The sequence below is a fragment of the Arabidopsis thaliana genome, chromosome 4, assembly GCF_000001735.4.
Source record: "Arabidopsis thaliana chromosome 4, partial sequence".
Lineage (NCBI taxonomy): Eukaryota > Viridiplantae > Streptophyta > Magnoliopsida > Brassicales > Brassicaceae > Arabidopsis > Arabidopsis thaliana.
The window spans coordinates 18,166,433-18,192,048 of record NC_003075.7 but is presented as its reverse complement, the minus strand read 5'-3'; the positions used below and the strand labels follow the sequence as shown (position 1 = coordinate 18,192,048).

Genomic DNA, 25,616 nt, shown 5'->3' with positions numbered 1-25,616 from the left:
ATACACGGAGATTGATCTGACTTGAGTTCCGGCTCTACCTTTACCGCGAGACATTGCATTGTAAATTACGTAACAGCAATTTTTAAGAAATTCTTGAAAATACAAAATAAATCAAAAATATTACTGGAGTTTGACTCAAACTTTTTGAGTGACGCGCATCAGAGAGGAGCGGAGACACGCGCGAGAATAATTGGCCGGTGAGGAACCGGAGGATATAGATTTAAGCCACCCATGTGATCGCTGCTCCTTTCTCCTGATACCGCTTTACACGTAGACGCTAAACGCTCTTAATTGGGTTAATACTGTAATTTTGATTATTGACGACAACGAGATAGCAAGGGTACTTCGGTAATTTGCTAAGTGTATATTAATTATCCATGGAATATTAATTATTATTTTGATTTAACGCCAAATTGAATTTTCATGTTTTTGTTTCGTTTTGATTTGACATCTAAGGCTAATTGATATACCAAACAACAAACTTCATTAAAATAAACTGAGTAAGATACATAACGTTTAACTATATGATCCAAAAGACCAAAACCAAATTGTTTCGTTTCATCTTCAAGTAACTAATGGGGTAGTTCATTTAAATCGAGTATTTCATTTTAGCTCGACGTAGTGCTTAAGCAGTATCATGTGGAATCTTGCGTGTCCTAAATAATAATAATAATTCTTACTATTATTAACAATTATAATAACAGCAACGACAATAATTTGGAAATCGTCGTCTTAGACTCTCGGCTCGGGAACATGTAAAAATTTGGATAATGCAACAAAAAGTATTCGTCAGAAATATGTACACATCACACACTCAAATTTTTGTAAATTTATGCAACAAAAAGATTATTGAATGAAATAAATACCGTTATGCGATAAATATATAGTGCCTGCTTCTCGAAGCTAAGTAGTTGTCATAGGACCTTTTTGAGCATCGTTGCACAGCTGGCTCACGTGTATGCTTTTCTTTTCTCACGTGCCATGTGGTGTGATCTTTAAATTCCCTTGCTTGCTAATGTCGAAATAAAAGAGAAAATAAAACAATACGTGGTATTAGTAAAAGCAAAAAAAAAAGGTGGTGTTAGTAAATTACTAGCTTAAACATACCTGAAATGGAAATTAATAAGGCTAGAAAAAGACAATCTATCAAATATTAAATTATGTTTTATAAAAATTCGTCATCAATCTCCGATTTGTGTCGGTCCGTACCAATTTTAATTTGTTTTAGCAGGAAAGCGTGTGCAAAACAGTAGAGAATGTCATTGTTGAGTGACCCACCAACAAAAAAGAAGGAGAGAATATCATTTTTTAAATGGGTCGAATTGGGCCTAATTTGGCCCATTATACAACGACCCAAAACAACCACGGCGCAATCTGAACCGTGAGATACTTAGGTGAGATTACTTTCTAAATAATCAAACATTTAGGGTCTTAATTGTGAAATAATCATATTTGAAAGGGTTTATTATAATAAAAAGAAACCAGAAACCAAAGTTAGAGAGTGTTTGGTGCAATGGAGAGAGTGACAGCGTCAGCGTCTTGTTCATCGACTCACCTTATCCACAATCTTCTCCGACATCCCAAACCACCGTCTCCGGTCTGTCTCTTCCTCAGACCCTTTTGCTTCTCCGCTTCAGTCTCTCAATCCAATCACCGTAACAAGCCTCGATTTCAATCATTCTCCTCAAAGCCGCTTCCTTGTCATTCTGCTTCACTCGTAGTGAAATCCTTCTCTTCCATCGATGAACCAGATCTCGAAGAAGACGAAGAGAGCGAGGATGAAGATTTCAGCGCAGAAGAATACGAATACGAAGACGAAGAAGAAGAAGATGAGCAGGACAGTGGAGTGGTGGTTTCCGAGAGAGGAATTGAAGATTCGGAAGCATCTGAGGAGGTTTCGGAAATAGGAGATAAAGAGGAGAAAACAGAGAATACGAAGAAGAAGAAGAGTCGAGGCTCTGCTTTGAAACTGTCGATAAAGGAGAAAAAGGAATTGGCTTCTTACGCGCATAGTTTGGGTGATAAATTGAAATGTCAACTCGTCGGCAAATCTGGTGTTACTGATTCTGTCGTTTTCTCATTCCTCGAGACTCTCGAGAAGAACGAGCTCTTAAAGGTATCAACTTTATTAATGTTTTGTGTTCAATCTTTAGGTCTAATGAGATGGAAGTGAAGTAATCTCCCCCAAAATTAGGGATTTAGAGTTGAGGAAGTGTAACTTTGTGGTTTATTTGACTCATGTGTTAAAAGTGGGATGATTCTTCTACTCGACTAGGGTTTAAGATTATGTGGAATCATGATTTTTGTTTTGGTCTTATGTTTTGTGAAAGGAATGTTGTTGTTTGATTGATCTATGAGAATGGATTGAAACTGTGGAAAACATTCAAGGCTTACTTGAGCGAGTCTCTTGTTGATTCTTATATGAGGAACAGGTGAAAATACGCAAGACATCGCCCGATGAGCTAGAGGATGCGGTGCAGCATTTGGAGGAAGCGACTGGTTCCGTAGCAGTAGGGCAAATAGGGCGGACTGTGATATTGTATAGGCCCAGTCCCACCAAAATGAAAGCAGAGGCGAAGAAGAAGGAAGTTGAGAGAATGTCAATTACTAGAAGGCAGAAATACGCAAACACTAGACCCACTAAACCCTTTGTAAGTAACCCTGAAAACATGGCGTATTTACTCTCTATTCTTTTGAGTTTGAAGATCATTCAATCTTTTGGTTATTGTAGAGAAGAGAGTATTCAGAGAGACCTGATGGACGTGGACGCAGAGGCGGAAGTAGAGTTCCAACGGCTTAAATTTTTACCCGTTTGTTTGTTTTCATCTCAAGAGTAGTGATGCATTTTCATTTCTCCAATAATAATACAATTAGAAATACAATCACATTGATCTTTTATGCCAAATTCTCCTTTGCTGGGAAGCTTTGTGAAGAGTCGATCTATCAGTGAATTTGATCTTTTCTAACTGATTGAACTAACCACACTTGTATATATTATTTGTCTATTATGCTTTAAATTTACATTGAGCCTCTGACCAAAGAAAAAAGTTGACAATAATTAGCCGTTTCTTGACATTGGTGCCTGATATATCATAATTAGCCATTTGTTGGCAAACTCTTAGATAATCAATGAGATCATCAAACTGAGACTTAAATGGATTTAATCTTCTCCACCGTGTATGGACTCGGCCCATCTGAATTAAGTATGCCTCCAGGCGAAAGAAGCCGTCGTAGATATAGACCAAACCGGCCCTGCAATGTTAACCATAATTTGGTTAAAGACAGATTTGGATAAAGAGAAAATCTCTGATAACAAAATGTTGCTGTGTATGTCTGTCTTTACCCATTGAAATCCGACGAGAACGAACCAGCAGCCGAGTAAACCATAGCCACTTCTTGTCACGAACTGTCATTATCAACAACAAAAAAGTATTTTAGATTTGCTCAAATTGAAAGTGTCTTTGAAGATTAATAAACGTAGTTAAGGTTTATGAGAGACTCTATAAAGTACCATTAGTGTGAGACAACCAATTATGAAGCTTGAACTCATCACTGAGCTGACGAATTTGAGATCACGTCCCGCCTGGTGAACAAGAAACAACCTTTGGTTTAAGCATACTATCTTGTTTCAAGATTGAAAAATATAGAGACTTATTCAGCTGCTTGCTTCTCAAGAAACCACCTAATCGAACAAGAGTTTGTAATTTACCAGCAATGTACCCTCGAGGGATACTGTCATGGGCAATGCAGACAACGCCATGAAGAAAGGTATAAGCAGTCTATGCATCTGGCAAACATATCAAGAATCAGATTAGACCAAGTTAGAATCAAAAACACAGGAAACAAATGTTGATTTGAAAAACAAAAACAGACCTCGGATATGATGACTTTATCATGTGTGTAGACACCAGGAAACAGGCCTGGAACCGCTGTTCCGATAACTCCCAAGACTAATCCAAGCGTGGCTCCAATAATCATCAGGGACTTAAGCAACGTTCTAGCCTTGGGAAGATTACGGTTCGCACCATATAACATCTCTGGCATAAATGACTGAGCCGTTTGAGAGAGTGGCTCACCCCATACATTGCACATCCTATACGTCTGAGCCATCACCTGTAATAAAACCACAATTATAAATATACAACACCAACATGACTGGGCATAAAGATCTCTGTTTTGTAATGTACCTGATGAGCGGCTAAAACGTGAGTTCCCATGGAAGTAGCACAGTAAATTATGAAAGAGTAGAAAGCAATCTTGGAGAAAATGGAGATAAAAACAGGTGCAGCGAGTGCAGAGATCTTCCATAGTTCTTGCGGTGAAGGGATCGCAAAAGAGTAAGCATTGTAGCCTTCTTTGTTCAGAGAATCCATCATCATATAAGCCGAAACAATCTATAACATAACACACAAACACATAAATCCGTAATGAAATCTTCTGCATTTACATTTCAAGTGTTGGGCTTCATGATACTATAATTAATATTACCTGTGAAGCAGTTGTTGCCCAAGCAGCTCCAGCGATACCTTGTCCAAGAAACAAGCATAGGATTGTATCGCCAAGACCGTTAATGATCGTTGCTGCAGCTAATGCTTTAAGAGGTCCCCATGAGTTCTTCATTCCAAGACTGAGACAGATTCTCACATCAAATTAAGTAATAAAGAGGCGGAAAATCGACACAGAACATCGAACGTTAAAGCTGATTAATAAGAAGGGAAGTGTAAGAAACCTTGCACTTTGAGCAACCAATCCAACAAGGATAAACGGCCACGCTAAGCCTCGAATCTGCGAGACAGAGAGATTCCAGTTAAAGAGAGACACCATTCATCAGAAGAATTTGAAACAGAGAATGATCAAACGAACAAGAACCTGAATATACTTATTAGCTGCAGGGACAATCTCAATGTTCTTCCCCCTTGTAAAAGCTGCAAAAAAACCATGACAAGAGTGTAAATACACATTTCACTCAAATATTTCTTAAAACGGAAACATACTTTTGTACTAAAAAATGTTTACCAGTAACAGCCCAAGGACCGAATAATCTTGTGAGCAGAAGCATCATTAGTCCACAAACCAATCCAATAAAGAGTAAAACAGAGATTTGATGTTGCGCTTCTTTCTTGTCCTGCAAGAAATATAAATAACATTTGAGATGTTTCGACATCAGAAGAAGAAGAAAACAAAGTTGAAAGAGTAAAAAGTAAATAACCTGTTTGGCAAGAGAAGTAGCAACCATATTGGATGTAGCCACGGAGAGGAACATGAAGACATAACTCATGTGGTCGCATAGTACTGTTCCCGGTCCTATTAAACCGGTAATTTTCTCAGCCATCATATAAAATATACTAACAATTATTTACCGTATTCTCACCAAAAATCAAACAATTTTTTCTTTTTTAACCATTGAATTATGTTAGTTAGCCTTGCGTTGACTAGTCAAATTTGTATAATCAAATGCTTGAAAACGGTCTTTAACTTTGACCAACGAGACTAAAACCATTTGCCTTTTCTTCAGACCAACATATTTAACTTTAACATATGTATTTTGTTCTTTTAATTATGTTACCGATTATATTTTTTTCTGTCTAGAAGAATCGTGAAAAACGTTACACAACTACTAAATTTTCGAAGTTGGTAAACCGACACAAATCTAATGATTGGCTTGGAAAATGATTAAAATAATAAGATGATATAGCTGGACACTTGCCTAATTTGTTTACCTGTTTTTAAAACTATTATTGGTTCCAAATCTGTGTAATATATTCGAAAGAGACTAAACAAAGGAACCAAAAACAGTGTATGAATCTTACAGCTTAGCTATTGGGTAGGGGACCAGTCCACCGGTTCAAAATTGGCTACTAAACCGGAAAGACAAGTATGATTGAAAAGCGTACCAAGAGCAGCGAGTTCGATGGAGCTTCCTTGGCCGATGACGACCGTGTCGATGAGACTCATCAACGGTCCACAAATCCACATCCCCATCGCCGGACCTGTGAACTTCACTATCTCTTTCATCTGTTCCCATATGCTCTGTTTCACCAGATCCCCTCTCTCCTTCTCCTCTTCTTCTTCTTCTTCGTCGATTTCCCGATCAATTCTGACGCAGTTCCTCGTAACTCTCTCTAATTTGATCCTCCGTCGAATCACCACCGGATTTTTATGAAAACTCGGAGTTGCGGTGATCGCACCGAGTGTTCTCCGAGTTATCACCGATTCTGCGACCAGTGTTTGGTGGGAGTTAACCGGGATCCGTCTTGTTTTGGACAAGAGAGGAGAGAAAAGAGTCAATCTTTGGGATTTGATTAGCATTTTGAGAAAAATCGGTGAATCTGATCACCGCTCTGAAGTTTTTTTTGTTGTTGTTTTTGGCGCCTCGAGATACAGAAAAAAACAGAACCCAACCAACTATCTTTATACTACTCTCTAATCACCACGTGTTTTTCTTTTCTCTTCTGCGAAATTACATAATTTTTTAAAAAGAAAATGTACAGTATATAGAAAGAACATCACTTGCTCCATTATTAACCTGCATAATTATTTAGTTGGTGTTCTTATTACATTTCTAGCTGTCATTTGTCGCTAGGGTAATTATTTTATCATATAATGTAATTATTTAGATGGCAGAAATATAAAACAAACAAAACCATAGTAATTTATTACAATTTACACTCAAAACTTACAATACAAGTCTTTTCATGGTCTTTATTAATTAGTCAAAAAGAGACAATGAAAAAGACTTCTATTGTTTATATAATTAAAAGACTTTGAAAAGACTTGTATTGTTAATTTTAAGTGTGAATAATATAAATTATAAGACTATTGTTATTTATTTTGGTTTTAAGTCAATGGTGTTATTTCTTCGAAGATGTATATATTCACTGTCGAAACAAGTTTATGAATTAAATTAGGAAACAAGTCTCTCTCGAGCTTGACTCCAGTGTGATGGCGAAAATAATAATTTATACTTGTGTTATCAACTGTTGATTCAAAATATAAGTAAGAAAAGTTTCTAAAATTAAAAAGGAAAACCCAACCATAACGCAAGTAACGTACTCATTCATTTTAGTTTGAATCTCTTCTGATGTCAAAGACGACAATTTTCCCAAAAGGTTGACTTTATGTTTTTTTTTTTTGCTTTCGCAGTGTAGTTACAAAGAAAAGTATGTAACATTTCCGACTTCCACGCGATTTCTTGGTAATTTTCAGTAAGGAAAAAAAATCGTCAGGTAAATTTCGTCGTAAGTTATGTTCCATTTAATTTCTTGGTAATTTTTGTCATTTTATAAGGGAAAAAAACGATTTTCTTTTATTGGTGTACACTTGTGAAAATCTTTTTGTCCTCTTTCAGACCGTTAATTGAGTAGTTAGTTTCAATGAAAATGGTGGTATAGCCACAAAATTTGAGATTTGTTTTCTTAAAGTTAAGGAAAGTAACTAAATTAGTTTAATGAGTTTGCAAAGATTAGATTGATATTTTTAACCTGTATTGAGAAATCCTTTCTGAAAGCATTTGAATTATGGAAATTATTGTTAGATCATCGGAGATGAGATTTATTTTGCTTCAATGATCAGATCTTGTGTATAAGTAAAGAGAGGAAGAAAAAGAAATCTAGCTAGATACAGAATTTTTGACCAAAAAAAAAAAAAAAAAGTTAGATACAGAACAACAATGGCAACAAAAGTCACCGAAACACACCAAAAGAAGCCACTAGAAGACCTCGATGACCTTAGTTGCGAAGACACGATCCCTTCTTTCGATGTAGATGTAAGTAAACCAACCCGCGTTGCCTTTACATTCTCCTTCTGCCCACACGCTACTCACTACCTGGAACATCATAAAGACATGTGAATGAGTCCACAGAGATTAAAAAAAAAAAGAGTTTTAAGATTCTTTCCGTTATTCGATGTCCTGAGCCGCGAAAGAATGGTATCTTATATGCTTTGATTTGAATGCTAACCTCTCTGATAACAACATAGTCTCCAACTGATAAGCTGAGCTCAAAATCTGAATCAGCTTGATATGGAAACATGACCTGTGCGGAAAAAGATAGGCAACTCAAGAGATTAATCAAGTTCTTGCGACCATAAAATGATGACATTTTAAAGTACACCAACCTCTCCTAAGAAATATCCCATGGCGTCTGATGTTCCATTATGCATTTGAGAAGCATTGACTCCATCATTGGCTTCTTAATATGAAAGAGGAGGCGAAGATGTGATGTTCTCTACTTGTGGAGTTTGAGTTGCTTCGATTCTTTGTTGCTCAAATCTCATCTATACAAGGAAATTATGTCATTTGGGGATTAACATTGTAGAAAGATGTGGCCAATGGAGATATATATACCTCTCCTTCTAGCCGTTCAATAACCTCAAGGATCCTTTGATGGTAATTACGCTCTGCTTCAACCTTTTCATAGAAACATGCAAAAGCAAAACACCAAATCTTTGTACCTCAATTTGATAGATTCCAAAGACTATTATATTTAAAGAAGATTTTATGTAAAAATAGAAATAAATATAACTTAGTTTTAAATTTGGAGATTGTATTATTATAAAATGACATCTAGAAAGAGGATATTATATTCACAAAAATGTGTATTTTTGGATATCTTAAAAGTTAAAATATCTATGTAAGAAATGGATTAGTTTGCCAATAAATTCTCAAATAACGATTAACGCCGCCGGGACCCTTCAATATTTTCAATGAAAAGGGCTTTTTGTAATACATAATCTTTATATATATAAAATTTTAAGCTTTGGGCCGGGGGTCCTCAAATTATGATGAAAATCAATGCAGGTCCAATAATACCGACAAGAATATAAAATCAAACATCAAAATAACCTCCCGTTTTCCTAACGGGCTAAAACTGATTTTGTAGACTAAGCAAAAGCTTCTTCTGGTGGCTGGCTAAAGGGGAAAGTGAAAATGGCGTCAGCAATTCGTTTGTTGAAAATGGGCTGTGATGACCCAAAGCTTTACTTTTAATAGCCCAAAGGCAAAAGGATTAGTTGTTTGTATATTTCTGTTCCTTCTTATCAACGATAACAATAATAACATCATTATATACTTTTACTTTCTTGTAGAAATACTAGTTCTTATGTTTCCATTACATTTTGCCCAAAAAAAAAAGAAATGTTTCCATTACATCATTTTTAATATATGCTTTTACTTTATACTAAAACGTCCTGTGTTATTTCTTTCTATTTACATTATCTTTTATATATATTTACTATTTATTTTAAGGACTAATGAAAGGATTATGCTGGCATAGATCTATTTGTTGGCATGTACCAGCCCATACCACGGAGCCATTCCGAATAAGCGTCTTCTTCCATTTGCTCACAACACTCCTCGCAACACTCGGCCATCATAAGAGTCTTAGTGAAAACGATTATTGTAGTTAATGGGACGACTATCCAACCCCCTACGTCACCCATAATAAGCAACAATACTATCTATGAGTGTTGTTAACCACACGATGAACGATTCCGAAAAACACTTTACCATCTTTCTAATGTGCTTGTGTTTACGAAAAACCCCATAAGTCATATAAGAAAATTGAGGTGTGGCGTACATCACAAGTAGCATCAAAATAGAGAAAAAAACGAATACCCTCATCGTCAACTTGAAGAAAGTTACGTTCTTTTTGAGAGAAGATTCCCAAATGTCGTAGAAGTAGATGAAACTGGTGCCTATGGAAAGCGAAACCACCAATTGGATAACGAGACACCATTTGTTGTTCAGTGATTGGAGAAAGAGACGAATTTCACGTAACTTGAACATGATTTTTTAAAGTAAAAACAAGGGCTGAATAGAGAGAGAGCTCCTCAAAGTTTAAGAAAGTTTATCGTGTGATTAGAAATAGAGCATCGACTACTATATATATAGGAAGTTTAGTAATAAAATTAAAGGTTGTGATGAAAATTAAGGGAAAGTATTTTTTTACGCGTAATGCCGTTTAGATTAAAGAGAACATATCTTTCATCTCCAAACAGAAAAGTGATGACTCACAAAACCACAAATTTCAACTATCCCTTTACTTCTATTTCCATTTTAATATTATAATGTATTAAAATTCAGCAGAAGAAATCATATGAACCTAACACGCTAGGATGGAGTATATTTTTCAAAGTTGAAGAAATACAGATATTTGGTGCATGATTCGTACATATATGTGGAGATAGTTTAAATGTTTACGAAAGCCTCGTGCCTATGGTTAAGAAAACTCTCACCTATAATGTAAATATGTAATGGAAAGTTACGTTTGCTGACTCAATATAATTATTATTGACTCACAAACAATTACTCATCTCTTAATACATACGGTTGCTATTTGACACTTTATTATACACCAAAACATAGTCTTAATCCAAAAGTCGTAGCAGAATGTAGGAAGATTAGTAGTACAAAGTTGTGATGAAAATTAAGGGGGATTAATTAGAGTTTTAATGAAAAATCTTTAATTTTTTAATCTACAAAGCACTAGGTGGAATGTTTTAATTATCTTGGAGTTTTATCATATATGTTAAATCAAACACGTCTACACATGTCTATTTATAAATACAGATAAATATGGCTTATTATTAAATTTGGACTTATTGATGTAAAATGATATGTAAATAAGATAAGTTATTAATGGACTTTTACGAATTCATTGAAAGTAAACATTTGGTATTACTTTGAAAATCTTAAATTATTTTCTGTCATTTGTCATAATTTAAGAAATATATTAGTTTTCTTGAAATGAATTAGTTTGCCAATTAATTCTTAAAGATCCCAAAATATGCAGTTAATTACCGAGTCATGGGCCTCAGTACGAGAAGAAACTGATACGATGGTTCACGAAACATAACGTACGGATCTGAAAACCCAATAACAAACTAAACCTAAATGAAGCCCATTATTTCAGTAGTCTAATTCTACCTTTGCTTTTAGGTCCATGTCTGTAGAAATGAATATCCACAATTTGATACACATAAAAAAAAAGATAACACACGCATGTGCTGTGAGGTCACTTGTCGTGTTCCACAAGGTACGTTATGGTACCAATGCAATGAGACATAGATTTGTCAGAATTCTAATATTATCTTATAATGCCTATACTTATTTTCACTAATCACTTGTAATACATTTCTATATGAGTATGACACCAATTGTCTATTGTTTATTTAACTAAAAAAAAAAGTTGACTTTTGTTAGTGGAATCTTAATTAATTTGTATCATATATATGATTTTCAACCAAGTTAATGTTTTGGACATTGTAAGATCATATTGGTTTATGATAATTTCCTAGGGCAGAAAATCATGTAAGCGTAAAGCTAAGATTTTTAGAGGAAAATAGAAAAATGGTCGATAAAGGATAAGGCAAAAAAATAACGGATTATTTTGCTTGTGAAAATGGCAAAGTCCCCCACAAATATACGTTATATTTTATTTTTATTTTAGTTTACGTGAGCTTTGTTTCGTATAAAAAGTATGATGAATTCATATTTTTTGTTTTGGTAAAATCATATATTTGATATTTCTACTCGCCTAACATTTAACTAACTACAGTTATATATATATATATATATGTTTGGTATGTAATATTGACACTTAATTTTTTTGTGAAACGCTCCATTAGTCAATACTTTGATACGTACAGATATAGATTAGTAATATCATTTACTGAATTATTAATGTATAAATAACACAAATATTGATCTCTCAAATAAAATCGTATTGTCATTTATCAAAGATTGGTTTCGAATCGATCCACAATGTCGCGACACCTTCTAAGATCGATATTCATTAGTGGATTCAAGATTATAATGAATTGAACACTAAATACAAAGGTCTGATCCCTTTATTGTAATTCAACTGGAAAAGTGTTTTGTTTTTAAATATCTCGTTATTCTGAGTTTTATTTTTTGTAGGTTTCTTATGTCGTTTTGTGTTATCAGTGGAATCAAAAAGTTAATTGGTTGGCTTTACAAGAAGGCTAAATTATATGGATGTTGCTCATATGAAGATAAAGATGGCAAAGTTAATTTGTAAAGATGAGAATACGAGAGACAGAGTCTTTCGTGGACGCTAAAGACTAAATCATTAGAAGCGAGGCGCTACGAACAAAAAAACATAAAATTGGGTAATGTTTTCTTAGTAGGTAACTCATAGAAAAAATATTTATGTACACACAAACATAGAAAGATTGTGAATTTTGTGTATACTTTCCTTTGCATCTTAACGCTTAAACGCAAAGCCCGAATCATGTTACAGTAGCATGCAGGTCCCACATGGTCACGAGATTCTGATTTTTTTTTTTTTTGCATTATAGAAAGCAGTCTTTTTATTATGCTAATCTCGTCGCTTATACTATCCTTTTTCTATTATTTTTGTCGTCATACTATCTTTTATTCATTATTAAACCTAATTTACATTTATAATTCCCATTATATTCCTAAAGAGACATGCTCATTGCATTGCTAAAGAGATATTTAAAACAGAAAATGAAAAAATTTCGAGCAAAAACCAAAAGAGTGACACCCATGGGCTTGCTTGCCCGCGCGCTCGCTTCAGTTTCGTTTGTCAGTACTCAGTAGTGCTGCCACACGCACAAATGACATTATTCAGTTCTTATTAAATTAGTTGTAAATAATATATAAATTAATCCACGATTGCAAAGTACTAATTCCTAATGCAACACTTAAATATATTTTAGTTGCAATTTTTAATTCCATTTTCTACGTATTATCCAAGCATAAATCGCATAACAAAAAGTACTAAATCACATAATGACTCCTTTATTATGTTATACTATACTATATTAGTAAAAAAAATATGATCTCCCACTTATATATATAAACACATCTCGTGACACACTCGTAGTTGCAAACACCGATCAGTCACAGACAGTAGCCTCTCACCATCACCACCACGGCGGCCGTCACCGACGCCGATACACCATGAAATTACATTTACACCCTCTCTCACTTGTCTTCTTCTTTTTCTTCTTCTTCTTCCGACCGACAATGTCGTCGAACCAGCACGATTACTCCGACGCACTCTCAAAATCAATTCTCTTCTTCGAAGGCCAGCGCTCCGGTTACCTCCCAAACGACCAGCGTATGACCTGGCGCCGTAACTCCGGTCTGAGCGACGGTTGGACACACAACATCGATTTAACCGGCGGTTATTACGACGCCGGAGACAACGTCAAATTCAATTTCCCGATGGCTTTCACCACCACAATGCTCGCCTGGAGCGTAATTGAGTTCGGCGAATTCATGCCTTCGTCGGAGCTACGTAACTCTCTCGTGGCTCTCCGGTGGAGCTCTAATTACCTCCTCAAATCCGTTTCACAGCTACCTAACCGGATCTTCGTCCAGGTTAGTGTGGTTTTAATTTGCCAATTCAATTTCGTAACTGTTTTTTTTTATGCCGGTGAGTGGCATTTTTAGTGAATACGAAACTATGGGGAAGGGTAAATTGGGGAATTAAAATAACACAGAGATTGAGGAAACTGAATCGTTTGAGTTGCCAAGAGATGAAACGAACCCGTGAAGTGGGTGTTTGTTTTTGGACTCTCAAGAGTCTCTCTGCATTTACCTTTTTTGTCGTTGCGTCACACTTTTTTTGGCCCTTTCTATTTTCCTATATATTCTTTTCTTTCTACGAAATTATCAATACACATCAATATCAATTTAATTAGTTATTGTTAATGACAAAGTCCAGTACGTAACATACGTATAACATCGAATGAATCATTTAGGAAATAACAATTGACTAGGAACTTTATAAGTTGGCAACGTAAATGTCAATTTAATTTTGGTCTTATTTTGTGTGTGTCCCGTACTTTGTAGTAAATACAAAGATGACCAACCATTAGTTTTAGTTGCAGGGTTTTTTCGTTTGTTTTTATGTTTATTTTTTTAAAAAAACTACAACAATAAATTTTGTTGACTTAAATTCAGCAATAAATGGATAATGATAATTCAATAGTACACCTCTAAAATAAATTAGTGAATGGGTTATGAAATTATCAACATTGATTCAATGGTCGTTTGCATCATAATTAATAAATTATGATCATTTAATAATTATTAGAGTTGAGATACGATGATAGAGACTTCTTTCTTTCAGAATCGTTCAATTCTCTTTGTTCCAATATTAGAAAAATCAAACATCAGATATGATGTTGATGTTGTTAGGTGCATTTCTTATTTTATTCATTGATAATTTCATATCTTGATTTATATATTGTTTTATTTAGAGGGCTTGAATATTTAATATTTTTGAAAACTAACTAAGGTAGGAAAAAAATAAACGAACTTGTGATAGGTAGGTGATCCGATAGCAGATCATAATTGCTGGGAAAGACCAGAAGACATGGATACACCACGGACTGCTTACGCCGTTAATGCCCCGAATCCGGCTTCTGAAGTTGCCGGAGAAACTACGGCGGCCCTCTCAGCTGCTTCGATTGCTTTCCGATCATCGGATCCAGGATACTCTCAAACATTGCTCCAAAATGCTGTCAAAACTTTTCAGTTCGCTGATATGTATCGCGGTGCTTATAGCAGCAATGACGATATCAAAAATGATGTGTGTCCTTTCTACTGCGATTTCAACGGATTTCAGGTAAACATCAATCCCAACATTTGTGTGACTAAAGAAGTTATCAAATATTTAACAGGATCATTAGAACAAGCTAAATATCTATACATTCTTGGTAAATATTATATTTTGTACATTTTCTTGGTGATGATTTTCTTTAATGTTGTTTTTTGTAAAATTTTTGTTATGGGTAGGATGAGTTATTGTGGGGAGCAGCTTGGCTAAGAAAAGCGACTGGTGATGAAAGCTACCTTAATTACATAGAGAGTAACCGTGAACCGTTTGGTGCTAACGATAACGTAGACGAATTTGGCTGGGACAACAAAGTTGGTGGACTTAATGTTCTCGTTTCGAAGGTTAGTTCAATACTTCCAATTTTATTAACATCAAATTTAGGGGATGAAATCGAAATTAACTTTAAATACTTTAGCAAAAGTTTAGTAAACACGAGGCTTTCACGTGCATATCAAAGTTATGTTCTTTTCTTTCCGTGTACGTGAATCCAAACTGACCCGGTTAAGAACCAAACCGGTACCATAACTGATAAACTTGGTGGTTTGATTTAATTTCGGTACAGGAAGTTATTGAAGGAAATATGTACAACTTAGAGGCGTACAAGGCATCAGCAGAGAGCTTCATGTGTAGTCTGGTCCCGGAATCTTCGGGACCGCATGTTGAGTATACTTCCGCTGGTCTACTTTACAAGCCCGGCGGTAGCCAGCTCCAACATGCGACCACCATATCTTTCCTCCTCCTCGTATACGCTCAATATCTTTCAAGAAGCTCTCTCTCCCTCAATTGCGGCACCCTTACCGTCCCTCCTGATTATCTCCGCCGTCTTGCCAAGAAACAGGTTAGACCGGTTTGAGTTGGTTTGGTTTAAGTTTATAAGTGAATAACATATAATTTGTTTTTGGCATCCAGCAAAACTAATCATGTATTTATTGGAAAATGAAGGTGGACTATATATTGGGGAATAATCCGATGGGATTATCGTACATGGTCGGATACGGAGAGAGATATCCAAAGAGGATCCATCACCGTGGCTCATCATTGCCATCGATTGTGGACCATCCAGAAGCCATCAGATGCAAAGACGGGTCGGTTTATTTCAATTCTACCGAACCGAACCCGAACGTTTTGATTGGAGCGGTGGTGGGTGGGCCCGGAGAGGACGATATGTACGATGATGATCGGTCCGATTTCCGCAAGTCCGAGCCCACTACTTACATCAATGCTCCTTTCGTTGGCGTTTTGGCGTACTTTGCAGCCAATCCTGGTTCTAGCTAAGCTGACGACATGGGAGTAAAATTGGAAAACATTATTCTTAAGTTCCAAGAGTATGGGAGTTCTTTTTTTTCTTACAAGTCTCTCATCTTCTTGCCCAAGTAAAGAAGGAAAAAGTTCTTACAGTTAAAATAGTTTTTCTTTTACGCAAAATTAATCTGAATAACTTATTCGGATTATTCACCTGTTGATCATTTGATACTTCTTTTTTTATCAAATGTAATTAATAGTCTATTCATATATACATATATATAATGGTTGCTAAAGAAAACGGGTACAATTTTATTTAGGTCTGGTTAAAGAGAGTTCTCACGTTATATAAATCGATAAATGAATATTTTAGTGGTACAGGAGAAAAAAAGGTTGAAAATAATTATTTGAAAAAAGGTTGAAAATAATTAGTCTGAACTAACGTAAGTACATAACGATAATCCACTAGCTAGACTATCATTATTTGAAATTATTTATTCCATGCAAATTTCTCTCGATAGTCATATATTATTACTTCAATTGCTATGAATTCTGATTTTTTTTTTTTTTTTTGTTGCATCTCAATAAATATATGTACAAATTATATACTAATTCGATCGAGCAATATTAATAATAATTTCGTTTTGGTTTGTTGTGTGTCCGTACTTATTATGTGATGATTGTAATCATTCTGTAATACTATATTTTATAGGTCTATGATTGTACAAATGATTCATTGATACAACTGTAGTCCACAAATTTATAATTGGATTTTTATAAAATAGCGTAGGAAAGGTAATCGAAAACTACTCGGCAACTAAACCTATTAATAGCGGTTGGTCATAGATACTAATAAATGTAATATACACAATTAATACTAGTTTACGTAATCTTTAAATATATATATATGTATATATATATATATATATATATTTGCCTCAGTTTGGATATGCTTCAAATTAAATGTTTCTTAAAGAATATATAAACGCGACAATTGTGGAAACTACAACGAAAGGTGATGTGATATAGAGAAACGAACAAATATGTGCTTTCTACAAAATATAACAGAGTAGACATTGTGTAGAGAAATAAAAGAGCATGATTGCCTTATATATGGGGCAGAAACAAAAAATGATACGGTACACGATAAGAAAAAAACAGAGTTTATGCTAATTACTTAACTCGTTCCATATATTATTATTATTAACTCGTTCCGTATATGATATAGAATGTAGTCAAGAGCAAAATAAATTGTACGATTAAACACAAGCAATATCTCGAATCGTTGCATGCACACACGCTTGGTTCAAGAATCAGGTAGAAAGTATAACTCATTGGAAAGAGAAGCAAAACTCATCAAGAAAAGTTTTGCCTTAGACAAAATACATTGTTTTTACTTTTCTCTTAACAGAACATTAATTTTTCTTACCATTTTTTTTTTTAATCACGTTTCTAGTACTTTTTCTTCTTAAATTCGATTTACTGATCAGTTCTGTATGAAATATTGGTTTGCCTGAAATTTATTCTGGCGAAACAAGAGATGAAAATGTGAAATCAAATTACTTTAGTTTCAAGAAGATTATTTGTTGATATTTACATCTTAATTATATCCTGAAAATAAATTAAGCCAATTATAATCCATCTATAATAAAGAAGAGGCATCCCGGCCGGGAAAAAATCTGTACCTTACCCAATGCAACAAAAACATTCAGATTTCATTCTCCTATACATCTTTCTCTCACATATTAATAATTAATAATAATTAATATTAATTAGCTAATGATATATGAGTCATCAAATTTTAATATTTTGTTTCTCATTGCACCTCTTTTCAGAATATCAACATACATAGAACTTCTATATATATATATATAAACATATAAAGTTAGCAAAAGATGTGATATAGTTTTTTTCTTACCACAGCTGGTATTCAAATCTAGCAAAACTAAAAACGATTAATTATAGGATTGAATATTCTTGTCTTAAAATATATATGAATTAGACAAAAATAAATAAAATTTAAATTCAATTAAGGAGAATACACTCAAAGATATTGATTTAAATTTAATTGTCAGGAATATTTTTCTTAAAACAGTATAAGAAAATTCGAGGTGTAAAAATAATAGATAAAGTACTGTGAATAAACCTTTGAGTCATTGAAGCGAAATCATTATCTAGTTTACTTGTTTCTATCTAATTTTTTTTTTTTTTTTTGATAAACATGCATGGATTCTTACCAAACCAAAACGTATTGATTACTTACCAAATGACCCAAACTACGTACGTGAACCAGAAGTTGTAGCATATATTATGTGCCTATAAATATGAACCCTAAAGCCCCCAAAACTACATATCAAAACAACGAAATCTCACCAAGTCCTAATAATTTTTAGGAAAATGAAAGCTTCGATTTACCTTGTAACCGTTTTCATACTTCTACTTCTGCTTCTACCAACGGCGATCCCTCACGACTATTCCGATGCTCTTAGAAAGTCAATCCTCTTTTTCGAAGGTCAACGCTCTGGTCGTCTTCCAAAACAACAAAGGATGGCGTGGCGTAGAAACTCTGCACTCAACGACGGAAAAAACCTCAAAACCGACCTCGTTGGTGGTTACTACGACGCCGGGGACAACGTTAAGTTTCATTTTCCGATGGCTTTTACGGCCACGATGCTTGCTTGGAGTTCTGTTGACTTCGGACGCTATATGTCTCAGCATGATTTCAGACATAATCTCGTAGCCGTCAAGTGGGCCACTGATTATCTCCTTAAGACCGTTTCACAACTCCCTAATCGCATTTTCGTCCACGTACGTCTTAACTCTTAACCCATCGTCGTTTTAGTGTAATCGTGCATTTGGTTTTCACCATCTATGGACACAATAGTTATAGTATAATATATATATATATATATATATATTTTGTATATTCACTAATACATACCGGTATCAAGAATTTGTTTCACCAATTTTGTCATAATAGGACAGGAATCAAATTGGATATCTTCCCTGACAAGATAACAATATGTGTTGATTAGTTTCTTCTTCTGTAATTATTCTTTTTACGAGACCACGATTTTTAATGGAAAATATTAAGAATATCTTTTTATTATGTACACACCAACAACACAAGATTAATATTGTATAGGTCGGTGAAGTACAACCGGACCACGATTGTTGGGAAAGACCGGAAGATATGGACACGCCACGAACCGCTTTCGCCTTAGATGCACCATATCCAGCCTCCGATTTAGCGGGAGAAATCGCAGCAGCTTTAGCAGCCGCTTCAATTGCATTCAAACAAGCAAATCCTAAGTATTCCGCAATATTACTCAATAAAGCCGTACAAACGTTTCAGTACGCAGATTCACATCGAGGTTCTTACACCGATAATCCGGGAATCAAGCAAGCCGTTTGCCCGTTTTACTGTAGTGTTAATGGATATAAGGTACATCTTGAACATATCTCGAATATTGTACAATGAAAATTAATTGGGTTTAATTTCATATAATCATCATGTTCTTTCATATATATAGGACGAGTTGCTATGGGGAGCTGCGTGGTTGAGACGAGCAACCGGCGAAGATTCTTATCTGAGATACTTAGTGGACAATGGTCAAGCTTTCGGTGAAAGTTCCAATTACTTTGAGTTTGGCTGGGACAACAAAGTTGGGGGTGTTAATGTTCTCGTTGCCAAGGTTTGGTCCAATTTCCAAAATCAAACTGATGTATATATATATGATAAGTGTGACCGTTAATCATTTTGGTTAAACAGGAAGTACTTCAGAATAATGTGACCGCGATAGCCGCATATAAAGATACCGCGGAGAAAATGATGTGTTCATTTTTGCCGGAAACCAATGGTCCACATATGTCTTACACTCCCGGCGGTCTCATTTACAAACCTGGAAGCACTCAGCTCCAGAACACGGCCGCACTATCTTTCCTTCTCCTTACCTACGCAGATTACCTCTCTACATCTTCTCAACAGCTCAATTGCGGTAACCTCAAGTTTCAACCGGATTCTCTTCGCCGCATAGTCAAACGACAGGTATATATTAGAATCATAAGATCATTTTTTTCTTCCATAATTCTTGTGTTCGTTAGTCTAAGAAAAAAATATTTGTGTTTTATTTTTTGTAGGTAGACTACGTTTTGGGAGATAATCCAATGAAGTTGTCATACATGATTGGGTACGGCGAGCGGTACCCGGGACTGATCCACCACCGTGGCTCGTCTATACCGTCTGTTACCGTTCATCCGGCTGCCTTTGGGTGCATAGCAGGATGGAATATTTTCTCATCACCCAATCCAAACCCCAACATTCTTATAGGTGCGGTGATTGGCGGGCCTGACGTAGATGATAGATTTATTGGAGGTCGGACAAATGCTAGTGAGACTGAGCCCACAACCTACATCAATGCACCTTTTGTTGGTGTCTTTGCGTACTTCAAAAGCAACCCCAACTTCTCTTGATTTCAATTTCTTTCCCAGATTTGTAAAAATAAATAAATGAAAATGTACATATATTGATTGAGGTAAAAGTACGCATCAAGAGATATATATTTATGTATGGGAAATTCTTCAAGTAAAGGAAAACACATCTTTAAACCTTTTAGTAATATTCTTAATGGTACTTACTTATTTTTTTTAGGTATAATTTATACCGTATAAACAATGGCAAGGTAGATAAAAAATTTTTATAATGATTTATTCTTATGCAATTTACGTTTTCATGATACAAATTTCTTTTGTTTTACCGTTGTTTATCTTTATGTCTTAAAGTATTTATATAATTAATAAAAATTAAAAGAATACATATTATAATTATAATATGTATTTTTAAAAAATAAAATAATATGTATTTATATTCAAACAGAAAATTATTTATTGCAGATATGGTTTTATTTGTGGTAATTTAGATGATGTTTTATAAGACTCGATAATATTTTTATCGCTTTCATTCGTTTTTTTTTTTGCCAAGTTTACATATCCTCTTTATCTATAGATCAAATTTGGAAAAGAAAAACTCGCCAATATATCCATTTAAACTAGGACAAAAAAAACGATTTAACAGAGAACAAAAAGTTCTTGATTGTGATAAATCATGGTGAGGAAAGTTTAGATATAAAAATATACAAGGAGTTAAAACATGCGGGAAAGTTTCCATAGAAAAAAATCGAATAAAAGTTTATATATATGCATCGTCTTATTTAGTCATCTCTCATAAACCCTAAAAGAGAAAACAATGAAGCCATTGGTTTGCTCGTTTATAGTTATCCTCCTCATCCTCCTACCAACGACGATTTCTCACGACTACTCCGATGCTCTCACAAAGTCAATCCTCTTCTTCGAAGGTCAACGATCTGGATATCTCCCAAGAGAACAGAGGATGACGTGGCGCCACAACTCCGCACTCAACGATGGCAAGAACCTCAATGTCGACCTCGTTGGTGGTTACTACGACGCCGGAGACAACATTAAATTCCATTTTCCGATGGCTTTTACGACTACGATGCTTGCGTGGAGCGCTATCGACTTCGGAAGTTACATGTCTCCGGCTGATCTCCGGGACAATCTCGTCGCTCTCCGGTGGGGCAGCAATTATCTCCTCAAGACCGTTTCCCAACTCCCTAATCGCATCTTCGTCCAAGTACGGTGACTATACGTCAATAAGCTCTTGTCTTTTATTATACATGTATGTATAGCTTAGGATAGTTAACAACGATTGTATTTGTGTGTCTTTTACACATACATCTAGTTCTCACAAATTTTACTTCAGATCTTAGATTCGTAATGTATTTGTTCATATCACAAACAATTATTATCTTGTTTTTTTTTTTCATCTCAATATTGTTACTTATTTTTTGTTTGTTTTTACTTGTTAGTAATTAACTAATTTATTTAACGAGGCTATAATATTCATAAGAGTTAAACTGATGCATATATATTGAGAATTTGATTTATAATCTTAAATAATGATATTTAGGTAGGTGAACCAACACCGGATCATCAGTGTTGGGAGAGACCAGAGGACATGGACACACCACGGACCGCTTACGCACTGGAAGCACCGAAACCAGCCTCTGATTTAGCTGGAGAAATCGCAGCTGCGTTGGCAGCCGCCTCAATCGCATTCAAACGATTTGATCCTAGATATTCTAAACTATTGCTCGATAATGCTTTAAGAACTTTTGAGTACGCAGATTCACATCGAGGTTCTTACACCAATAATCCTGAGACTAAACTAGCTGTCTGCCCATTTTATTGTAGTGTAAACGGATATGAGGTAATCTCTCTATGATTTCTTGAATATCTTATGTAAAATTAGATATCGGTCTAGATTAATGTTTTTAGTTCCATATAAATAATCATGTTGTTTCATATAGGATGAATTATTATGGGGAGCTGCATGGCTGAGAAGAGCGACCGGTAAAGATTCTTACATTAAATACTTAGTGGAGAATCGTCAATCTTTTGGGTCAGATTCCAATTACTTCGAGTTTGGATGGGATAACAAAGTTGGGGGCGTCAATGTCCTCGTTGCCAAGGTTTGATCCAATTCTCTTTGATTTTTAAAATGACGAAATTATATTCATAATACAATAAAACTCATGATCGTAACTCATTTTATACTGAACATACAAGTAGTATAACTTGACCATGCATATATTATTCTTCTTAAATAGAAAAATGTATATATTCTGGTATACCGGTCGAGAACAAACTCGTTTAATTCTAAACCGTTTGAGCTGCTTGTTGTTGATATAGGAAGTATTTGAGAAGAATGTTGCTGCGATTGCACCGTATAAGGATACAGCGGAAAAATTGATGTGTTCGTTTTTTCTGGAAACTCCTGGTGCACATATGAGTTACTCTCCCGGTGGTCTTCTTTACAAACCCGGAAGCAGCCAGCTCCAAAACACCGTCGCATTGTCTTTTCTCCTTCTCACTTACGCCAATTACCTCTCCAAATCCTCTCAACAACCTCTCCAAATCCTCTCAACAACTCCACTGTGGTAGTCTCAAGTTCCAGCCGGATTCTCTCCGTCGCTTGGCCAAACGACAGGTATTTAACACAACGCATAGCAAATATAGTTGGTTTTGAGAAAGTTCATGAGTTATCATTTTACAAATTAGTGGTCTACTACTTAACTAACTTGATCGGTTATATGGTAATAATGATTTCATATAGGTGGATTACATTTTGGGAGATAATCCGATGAAAATGTCATACATGATCGGGTACGGTAACCGATATCCACGACAAATCCATCACCGCGGTGCATCCTCACCGTCTATCACTACTCATCCTACCCCGGTCAAATGCTCAGAAGGATGGAACAGTTTCTCGTCACCAAATCCAGACCCCAACGTTTTAGTAGGTGCAGTGATCGGAGGACCAAACATAGATGACAAATTCGTTGGAGGTCGGACAAATGCAAGTGAGACTGAGCCGACGACCTACATCAATGCACCTTTTGTTGGTCTCTTGGCTTATTTTAAGGCCAACCCGGTTTGAGACGATTCTGCCTTTTAAGATTTGACAGAAGAAAGTAAGTTGTATTAAACAACGAACAGAATCTTTTTTTTTTTGTGCAAAACGAACAGAATCTAAAAGTGAGTATTTTTGTATCACTTGATTCATATAATGAAAGAAAAACTAAAAAAAGTATTAACGGATATATAATAAGACTCTTTTTATTTTAAACAAATTGGGGTATAATGCAACTTTTGTCGATGTTTAAGCTTTCTTTAAGACCAACCATATGTTGAATTTTGACTGTGTGTTGATGAAATAAAATGCAGAAGGACAAATACATTAATGTCTACTGTCACACAATTTGGGATCACATTGGGCCAATAAAAAGTATGAGGCTTTTCTGTAAATCTAAAAATATTTGGGCTATTAATAACAAAACAAAACAAAAAACAAGTCACCACAAAAACGGCATCGTACAAGTTTATCCAAAATTCCAAACAATTTAACGTCGTTTACTCTTCAGTTTCTCAGAGATTTCAAAATTAGTTTTTCTTCTTCTTCTGAAAATTAGGGTTTTTTGGGGGATTCTCGTGTGGATAAAGGTTAGTCATTTCCTTAATTGGTTAATTGAATTGAAGTACCCAGTAATCCATTGGACTTAGTCATGGATTTAGGTGTGCTCAGAAGAATTTTCGTTTTCCTGCTTACGTATTTGACGTTTATACTCTTTGATTCGATTCGTTATATATGTTTATTCTGTGATTCTTGTGCATTCGAAGGTATTTCACTTTTGTTGTTGATGCTTCTAAATCCAATTCACATCCATGTAACCCTAGTTTTGTTATAATTAGTGATTGAAATTAGTGTATTTAGTATCAATCTGGTATTTTTATCCATCCCGGGATGTCTTGTATATGTTATCCCTGAGTTCTCTAACATCTATCATAACTTCAAATCTCTGCTTTGTTGTAGCCATGGCTGAACGAGAAGACGCAGCAGAGGTTTCTCTTTCAGTGAGAAACGAGGAAGATCTTTCTCCTGAATGTGTAGCTTGGGCTGATTCTTGCATCATCAGTTTTCTAGATGATTCAGACAACAATAATTGGGGAACTTTTAGAGATGCTTTAACAGAAATCATCGATATCCATCCCGAGATGTTTGTTTTTTCATCAACAACGGGAACAAGAGGTGTCCTGTCTCCAGACGAGGTTATGACTGAATCCGAGACTATTGATCTACGGAGATCTGAACCAGCAGCTGGTTCAGCGAACAGTAGAACTAATTCATCGAATGAAGAAGTTAGCGAGATTATCTCTATGCTAACTTTTGAATCAGACCCGTCAAAGAATTGCTTAGAAGATTATTATTTTCCAGAGTCTATAGCAGAGAATGGAAACCGTGAACCAGCGGACGGTTCTAAGACAGATCTTGGAGGTGTTGAAAGTATAGAAGAAGATGGGTCAGTGAGCAATGGAGAGGCTAAAGAAGAAAAACCAGCGTCAGTATCGTCTCAAGTATTCAAGGATGATTTCATGAGCACATACGTTGAAGACAATGCTGAGGATTGTAATGTTACAGAGGATCCTGTCAAAGTAACTTCACAAGAGATTTTCAAAGTGTGGGATCTAGAGGTTGTGGGGGACAATGATGAGGAAGATGGGTTGGTGCTGCAGCTGAAGAAGGCCCTCGATGAGTCTTCCACTGTCCAGCCCCTTCCACAGCCACTGAATGATGATCAAGTTGTATCAGAGAAGAGCAATATCGATGATCTGATATCTGGAATATCGGATCTGTCTCTTGCAGAAACTTTTAAGTGAACTATGTGTATGTGTTTTATTTTGACATCACAAACTCTCTTTTGCTTTACTACTCCTTAACCGACACAAACCGGGTTTGAGATTTCAAAATCTGCTACTAGACCAGACCGAAAGGTTTACTGGGTCAATTTGGTGCCTACACATCCACTTGGCCACCTGTTGTGCAATGATGACGATGAGATTGCAGTGTCTCTCGACTGATGATGTAGACTTCACAATCTCTTAAAAATCCCAGTACTTAACCTCAGCCTTAAGAAAACGCAGGGAACTACGTCCTCACAAAATCTTTCTCTTTGAGTGTAACTTTCAGACGCATCTTTGGCTCTAAATTCTAAAAAGGAAAATTTTAATAGGTTTTCATAATCATGGGTTCACTGGATTAGCATATAAGTCTATGGTTGAGAAACTTGAGACCCAGACTAACGAAACCTCTTTCCGGATCCAAAGGTCCTCTTGTGTAGTTGA

At 35.4% G+C, this 25,616-nt stretch overlaps 7 protein-coding genes and 1 long non-coding RNA gene across 11 annotated transcripts; 5 read left to right on the top strand and 3 right to left on the bottom strand.

Moving 5' to 3' along the window:
* Nucleotides 1–1,440: 1,440 nt before the first annotated feature.
* On the top strand, nt 1,441–3,037 carry AT4G39040 (RNA-binding CRS1 / YhbY (CRM) domain protein). 2 transcript variants are annotated; one of them, NM_120064.3, is made up of 3 exons: nt 1,441–2,116; nt 2,433–2,651; nt 2,732–2,977. In NM_120064.3, exons 1-3 carry the CDS (start codon nt 1,514–1,516, stop codon nt 2,798–2,800), a joined length of 891 nt encoding a protein of 296 aa, NP_195615.1. In that variant the 5' UTR covers nt 1,441–1,513; the 3' UTR covers nt 2,801–2,977. The 2 variants fall into 2 exon arrangements, with proteins under 2 accessions (NP_195615.1, NP_849521.1); NM_179190.1 differs by having other exon boundaries at nt 1,493–2,116; nt 2,737–3,037.
* On the bottom strand, nt 2,096–2,454 carry AT4G09785. The gene has a single exon (NR_142305.1). It is a non-coding gene; the product is annotated as an other RNA (long non-coding RNA).
* Nucleotides 2,825–6,612, bottom strand: EDS5 (MATE efflux family protein). The gene is made up of 12 exons (NM_120063.6): nt 5,895–6,612; nt 5,210–5,304; nt 5,017–5,125; nt 4,870–4,925; nt 4,730–4,785; nt 4,489–4,627; nt 4,188–4,394; nt 3,874–4,113; nt 3,710–3,787; nt 3,512–3,583; nt 3,344–3,406; nt 2,825–3,252 (listed from the first exon to the last, which is right to left on the bottom strand). The coding sequence occupies exons 1-12, from the start codon at nt 6,307–6,309 to the stop codon at nt 3,151–3,153; spliced, it is 1,632 nt and encodes a 543-aa protein (NP_195614.2). The 5' UTR covers nt 6,310–6,612; the 3' UTR covers nt 2,825–3,150.
* A 1,096-nt stretch (nt 6,613–7,708) lies between these two features.
* AT4G39020 (SH3 domain-containing protein) lies at nt 7,709–9,734 on the bottom strand (the record flags this gene model as incomplete). Its single annotated transcript, NM_120062.1, has 5 exons — nt 7,709–7,825; nt 7,959–8,033; nt 8,116–8,189; nt 9,303–9,425; nt 9,614–9,734. 5 exons carry the CDS (start codon nt 9,732–9,734, stop codon nt 7,709–7,711), a joined length of 510 nt encoding a protein of 169 aa, NP_195613.1.
* A 3,048-nt stretch (nt 9,735–12,782) lies between these two features.
* GH9B18 (glycosyl hydrolase 9B18) lies at nt 12,783–16,149 on the top strand. 2 transcript variants are annotated; one of them, NM_120061.2, is made up of 5 exons: nt 12,783–13,369; nt 14,322–14,621; nt 14,792–14,953; nt 15,175–15,450; nt 15,555–16,149. In NM_120061.2, the coding sequence occupies exons 1-5, from the start codon at nt 12,947–12,949 to the stop codon at nt 15,885–15,887; spliced, it is 1,494 nt and encodes a 497-aa protein (NP_568050.1). In that variant the 5' UTR covers nt 12,783–12,946; the 3' UTR covers nt 15,888–16,149. The 2 variants fall into 2 exon arrangements, with proteins under 2 accessions (NP_568050.1, NP_001329800.1); NM_001342522.1 differs by having other exon boundaries at nt 12,866–13,369; nt 15,522–16,147.
* A 2,059-nt stretch (nt 16,150–18,208) lies between these two features.
* On the top strand, nt 18,209–20,460 carry GH9B17 (glycosyl hydrolase 9B17). The gene is made up of 5 exons (NM_120060.2): nt 18,209–18,662; nt 19,000–19,299; nt 19,388–19,549; nt 19,627–19,902; nt 19,995–20,460. The coding sequence occupies exons 1-5, from the start codon at nt 18,252–18,254 to the stop codon at nt 20,325–20,327; spliced, it is 1,482 nt and encodes a 493-aa protein (NP_195611.1). The 5' UTR covers nt 18,209–18,251; the 3' UTR covers nt 20,328–20,460.
* A 639-nt stretch (nt 20,461–21,099) lies between these two features.
* Nucleotides 21,100–23,373, top strand: GH9B16 (glycosyl hydrolase 9B16; the record flags this gene model as incomplete). Of its 2 annotated transcripts, NM_001342521.1 has the most annotated exons (6): nt 21,100–21,504; nt 21,841–22,140; nt 22,241–22,402; nt 22,623–22,870; nt 22,921–22,963; nt 23,047–23,373. In NM_001342521.1, 6 exons carry the CDS (start codon nt 21,100–21,102, stop codon nt 23,371–23,373), a joined length of 1,485 nt encoding a protein of 494 aa, NP_001329141.1. The 2 variants fall into 2 exon arrangements, with proteins under 2 accessions (NP_001329141.1, NP_195610.3); NM_120059.3 differs by lacking the exons at nt 22,921–22,963; nt 23,047–23,373 and having other exon boundaries at nt 21,841–22,049; nt 22,125–22,140; nt 22,623–22,874.
* A 434-nt stretch (nt 23,374–23,807) lies between these two features.
* AT4G38980 (uncharacterized protein) lies at nt 23,808–25,511 on the top strand. Its single transcript, NM_120058.5, has 2 exons — nt 23,808–23,936; nt 24,307–25,511. The coding sequence occupies exon 2, from the start codon at nt 24,309–24,311 to the stop codon at nt 25,149–25,151; it is 843 nt and encodes a 280-aa protein (NP_195609.1). The 5' UTR covers nt 23,808–23,936; nt 24,307–24,308; the 3' UTR covers nt 25,152–25,511.
* The last annotated feature ends 105 nt before the right edge of the window (nt 25,512–25,616 follow it).

Coding starts and splice junctions, on each gene's coding strand:
- AT4G39040 (NM_120064.3), top strand. CDS start 1,514: ATGGAGAGAGTGACAGCGTCAGCGTCTTGTTCATCGACTCACCTTATC. Junction 2,117..2,432: donor AGAAGAACGAGCTCTTAAAG/GTATCAACTTTA, acceptor TATGAGGAACAG/GTGAAAATACGCAAGACATC. Junction 2,652..2,731: donor CTAGACCCACTAAACCCTTT/GTAAGTAACCCT, acceptor TGGTTATTGTAG/AGAAGAGAGTATTCAGAGAG.
- EDS5 (NM_120063.6), bottom strand. CDS start 6,309: ATGCTAATCAAATCCCAAAGATTGACTCTTTTCTCTCCTCTCTTGTCC. Junction 4,628..4,729: donor TTGGTTGCTCAAAGTGCAAG/GTTTCTTACACT, acceptor AATCTGTCTCAG/TCTTGGAATGAAGAACTCAT. Junction 3,253..3,343: donor TTCTCGTCGGATTTCAATGG/GTAAAGACAGAC, acceptor TTAACATTGCAG/GGCCGGTTTGGTCTATATCT.
- GH9B18 (NM_120061.2), top strand. CDS start 12,947: ATGAAATTACATTTACACCCTCTCTCACTTGTCTTCTTCTTTTTCTTC. Junction 14,954..15,174: donor TTAATGTTCTCGTTTCGAAG/GTTAGTTCAATA, acceptor ATTTCGGTACAG/GAAGTTATTGAAGGAAATAT. Junction 15,451..15,554: donor GCCGTCTTGCCAAGAAACAG/GTTAGACCGGTT, acceptor TGGAAAATGAAG/GTGGACTATATATTGGGGAA.
- GH9B17 (NM_120060.2), top strand. CDS start 18,252: ATGAAAGCTTCGATTTACCTTGTAACCGTTTTCATACTTCTACTTCTG. Junction 18,663..18,999: donor CTAATCGCATTTTCGTCCAC/GTACGTCTTAAC, acceptor AATATTGTATAG/GTCGGTGAAGTACAACCGGA. Junction 19,550..19,626: donor TTAATGTTCTCGTTGCCAAG/GTTTGGTCCAAT, acceptor TTGGTTAAACAG/GAAGTACTTCAGAATAATGT.
- AT4G38980 (NM_120058.5), top strand. CDS start 24,309: ATGGCTGAACGAGAAGACGCAGCAGAGGTTTCTCTTTCAGTGAGAAAC.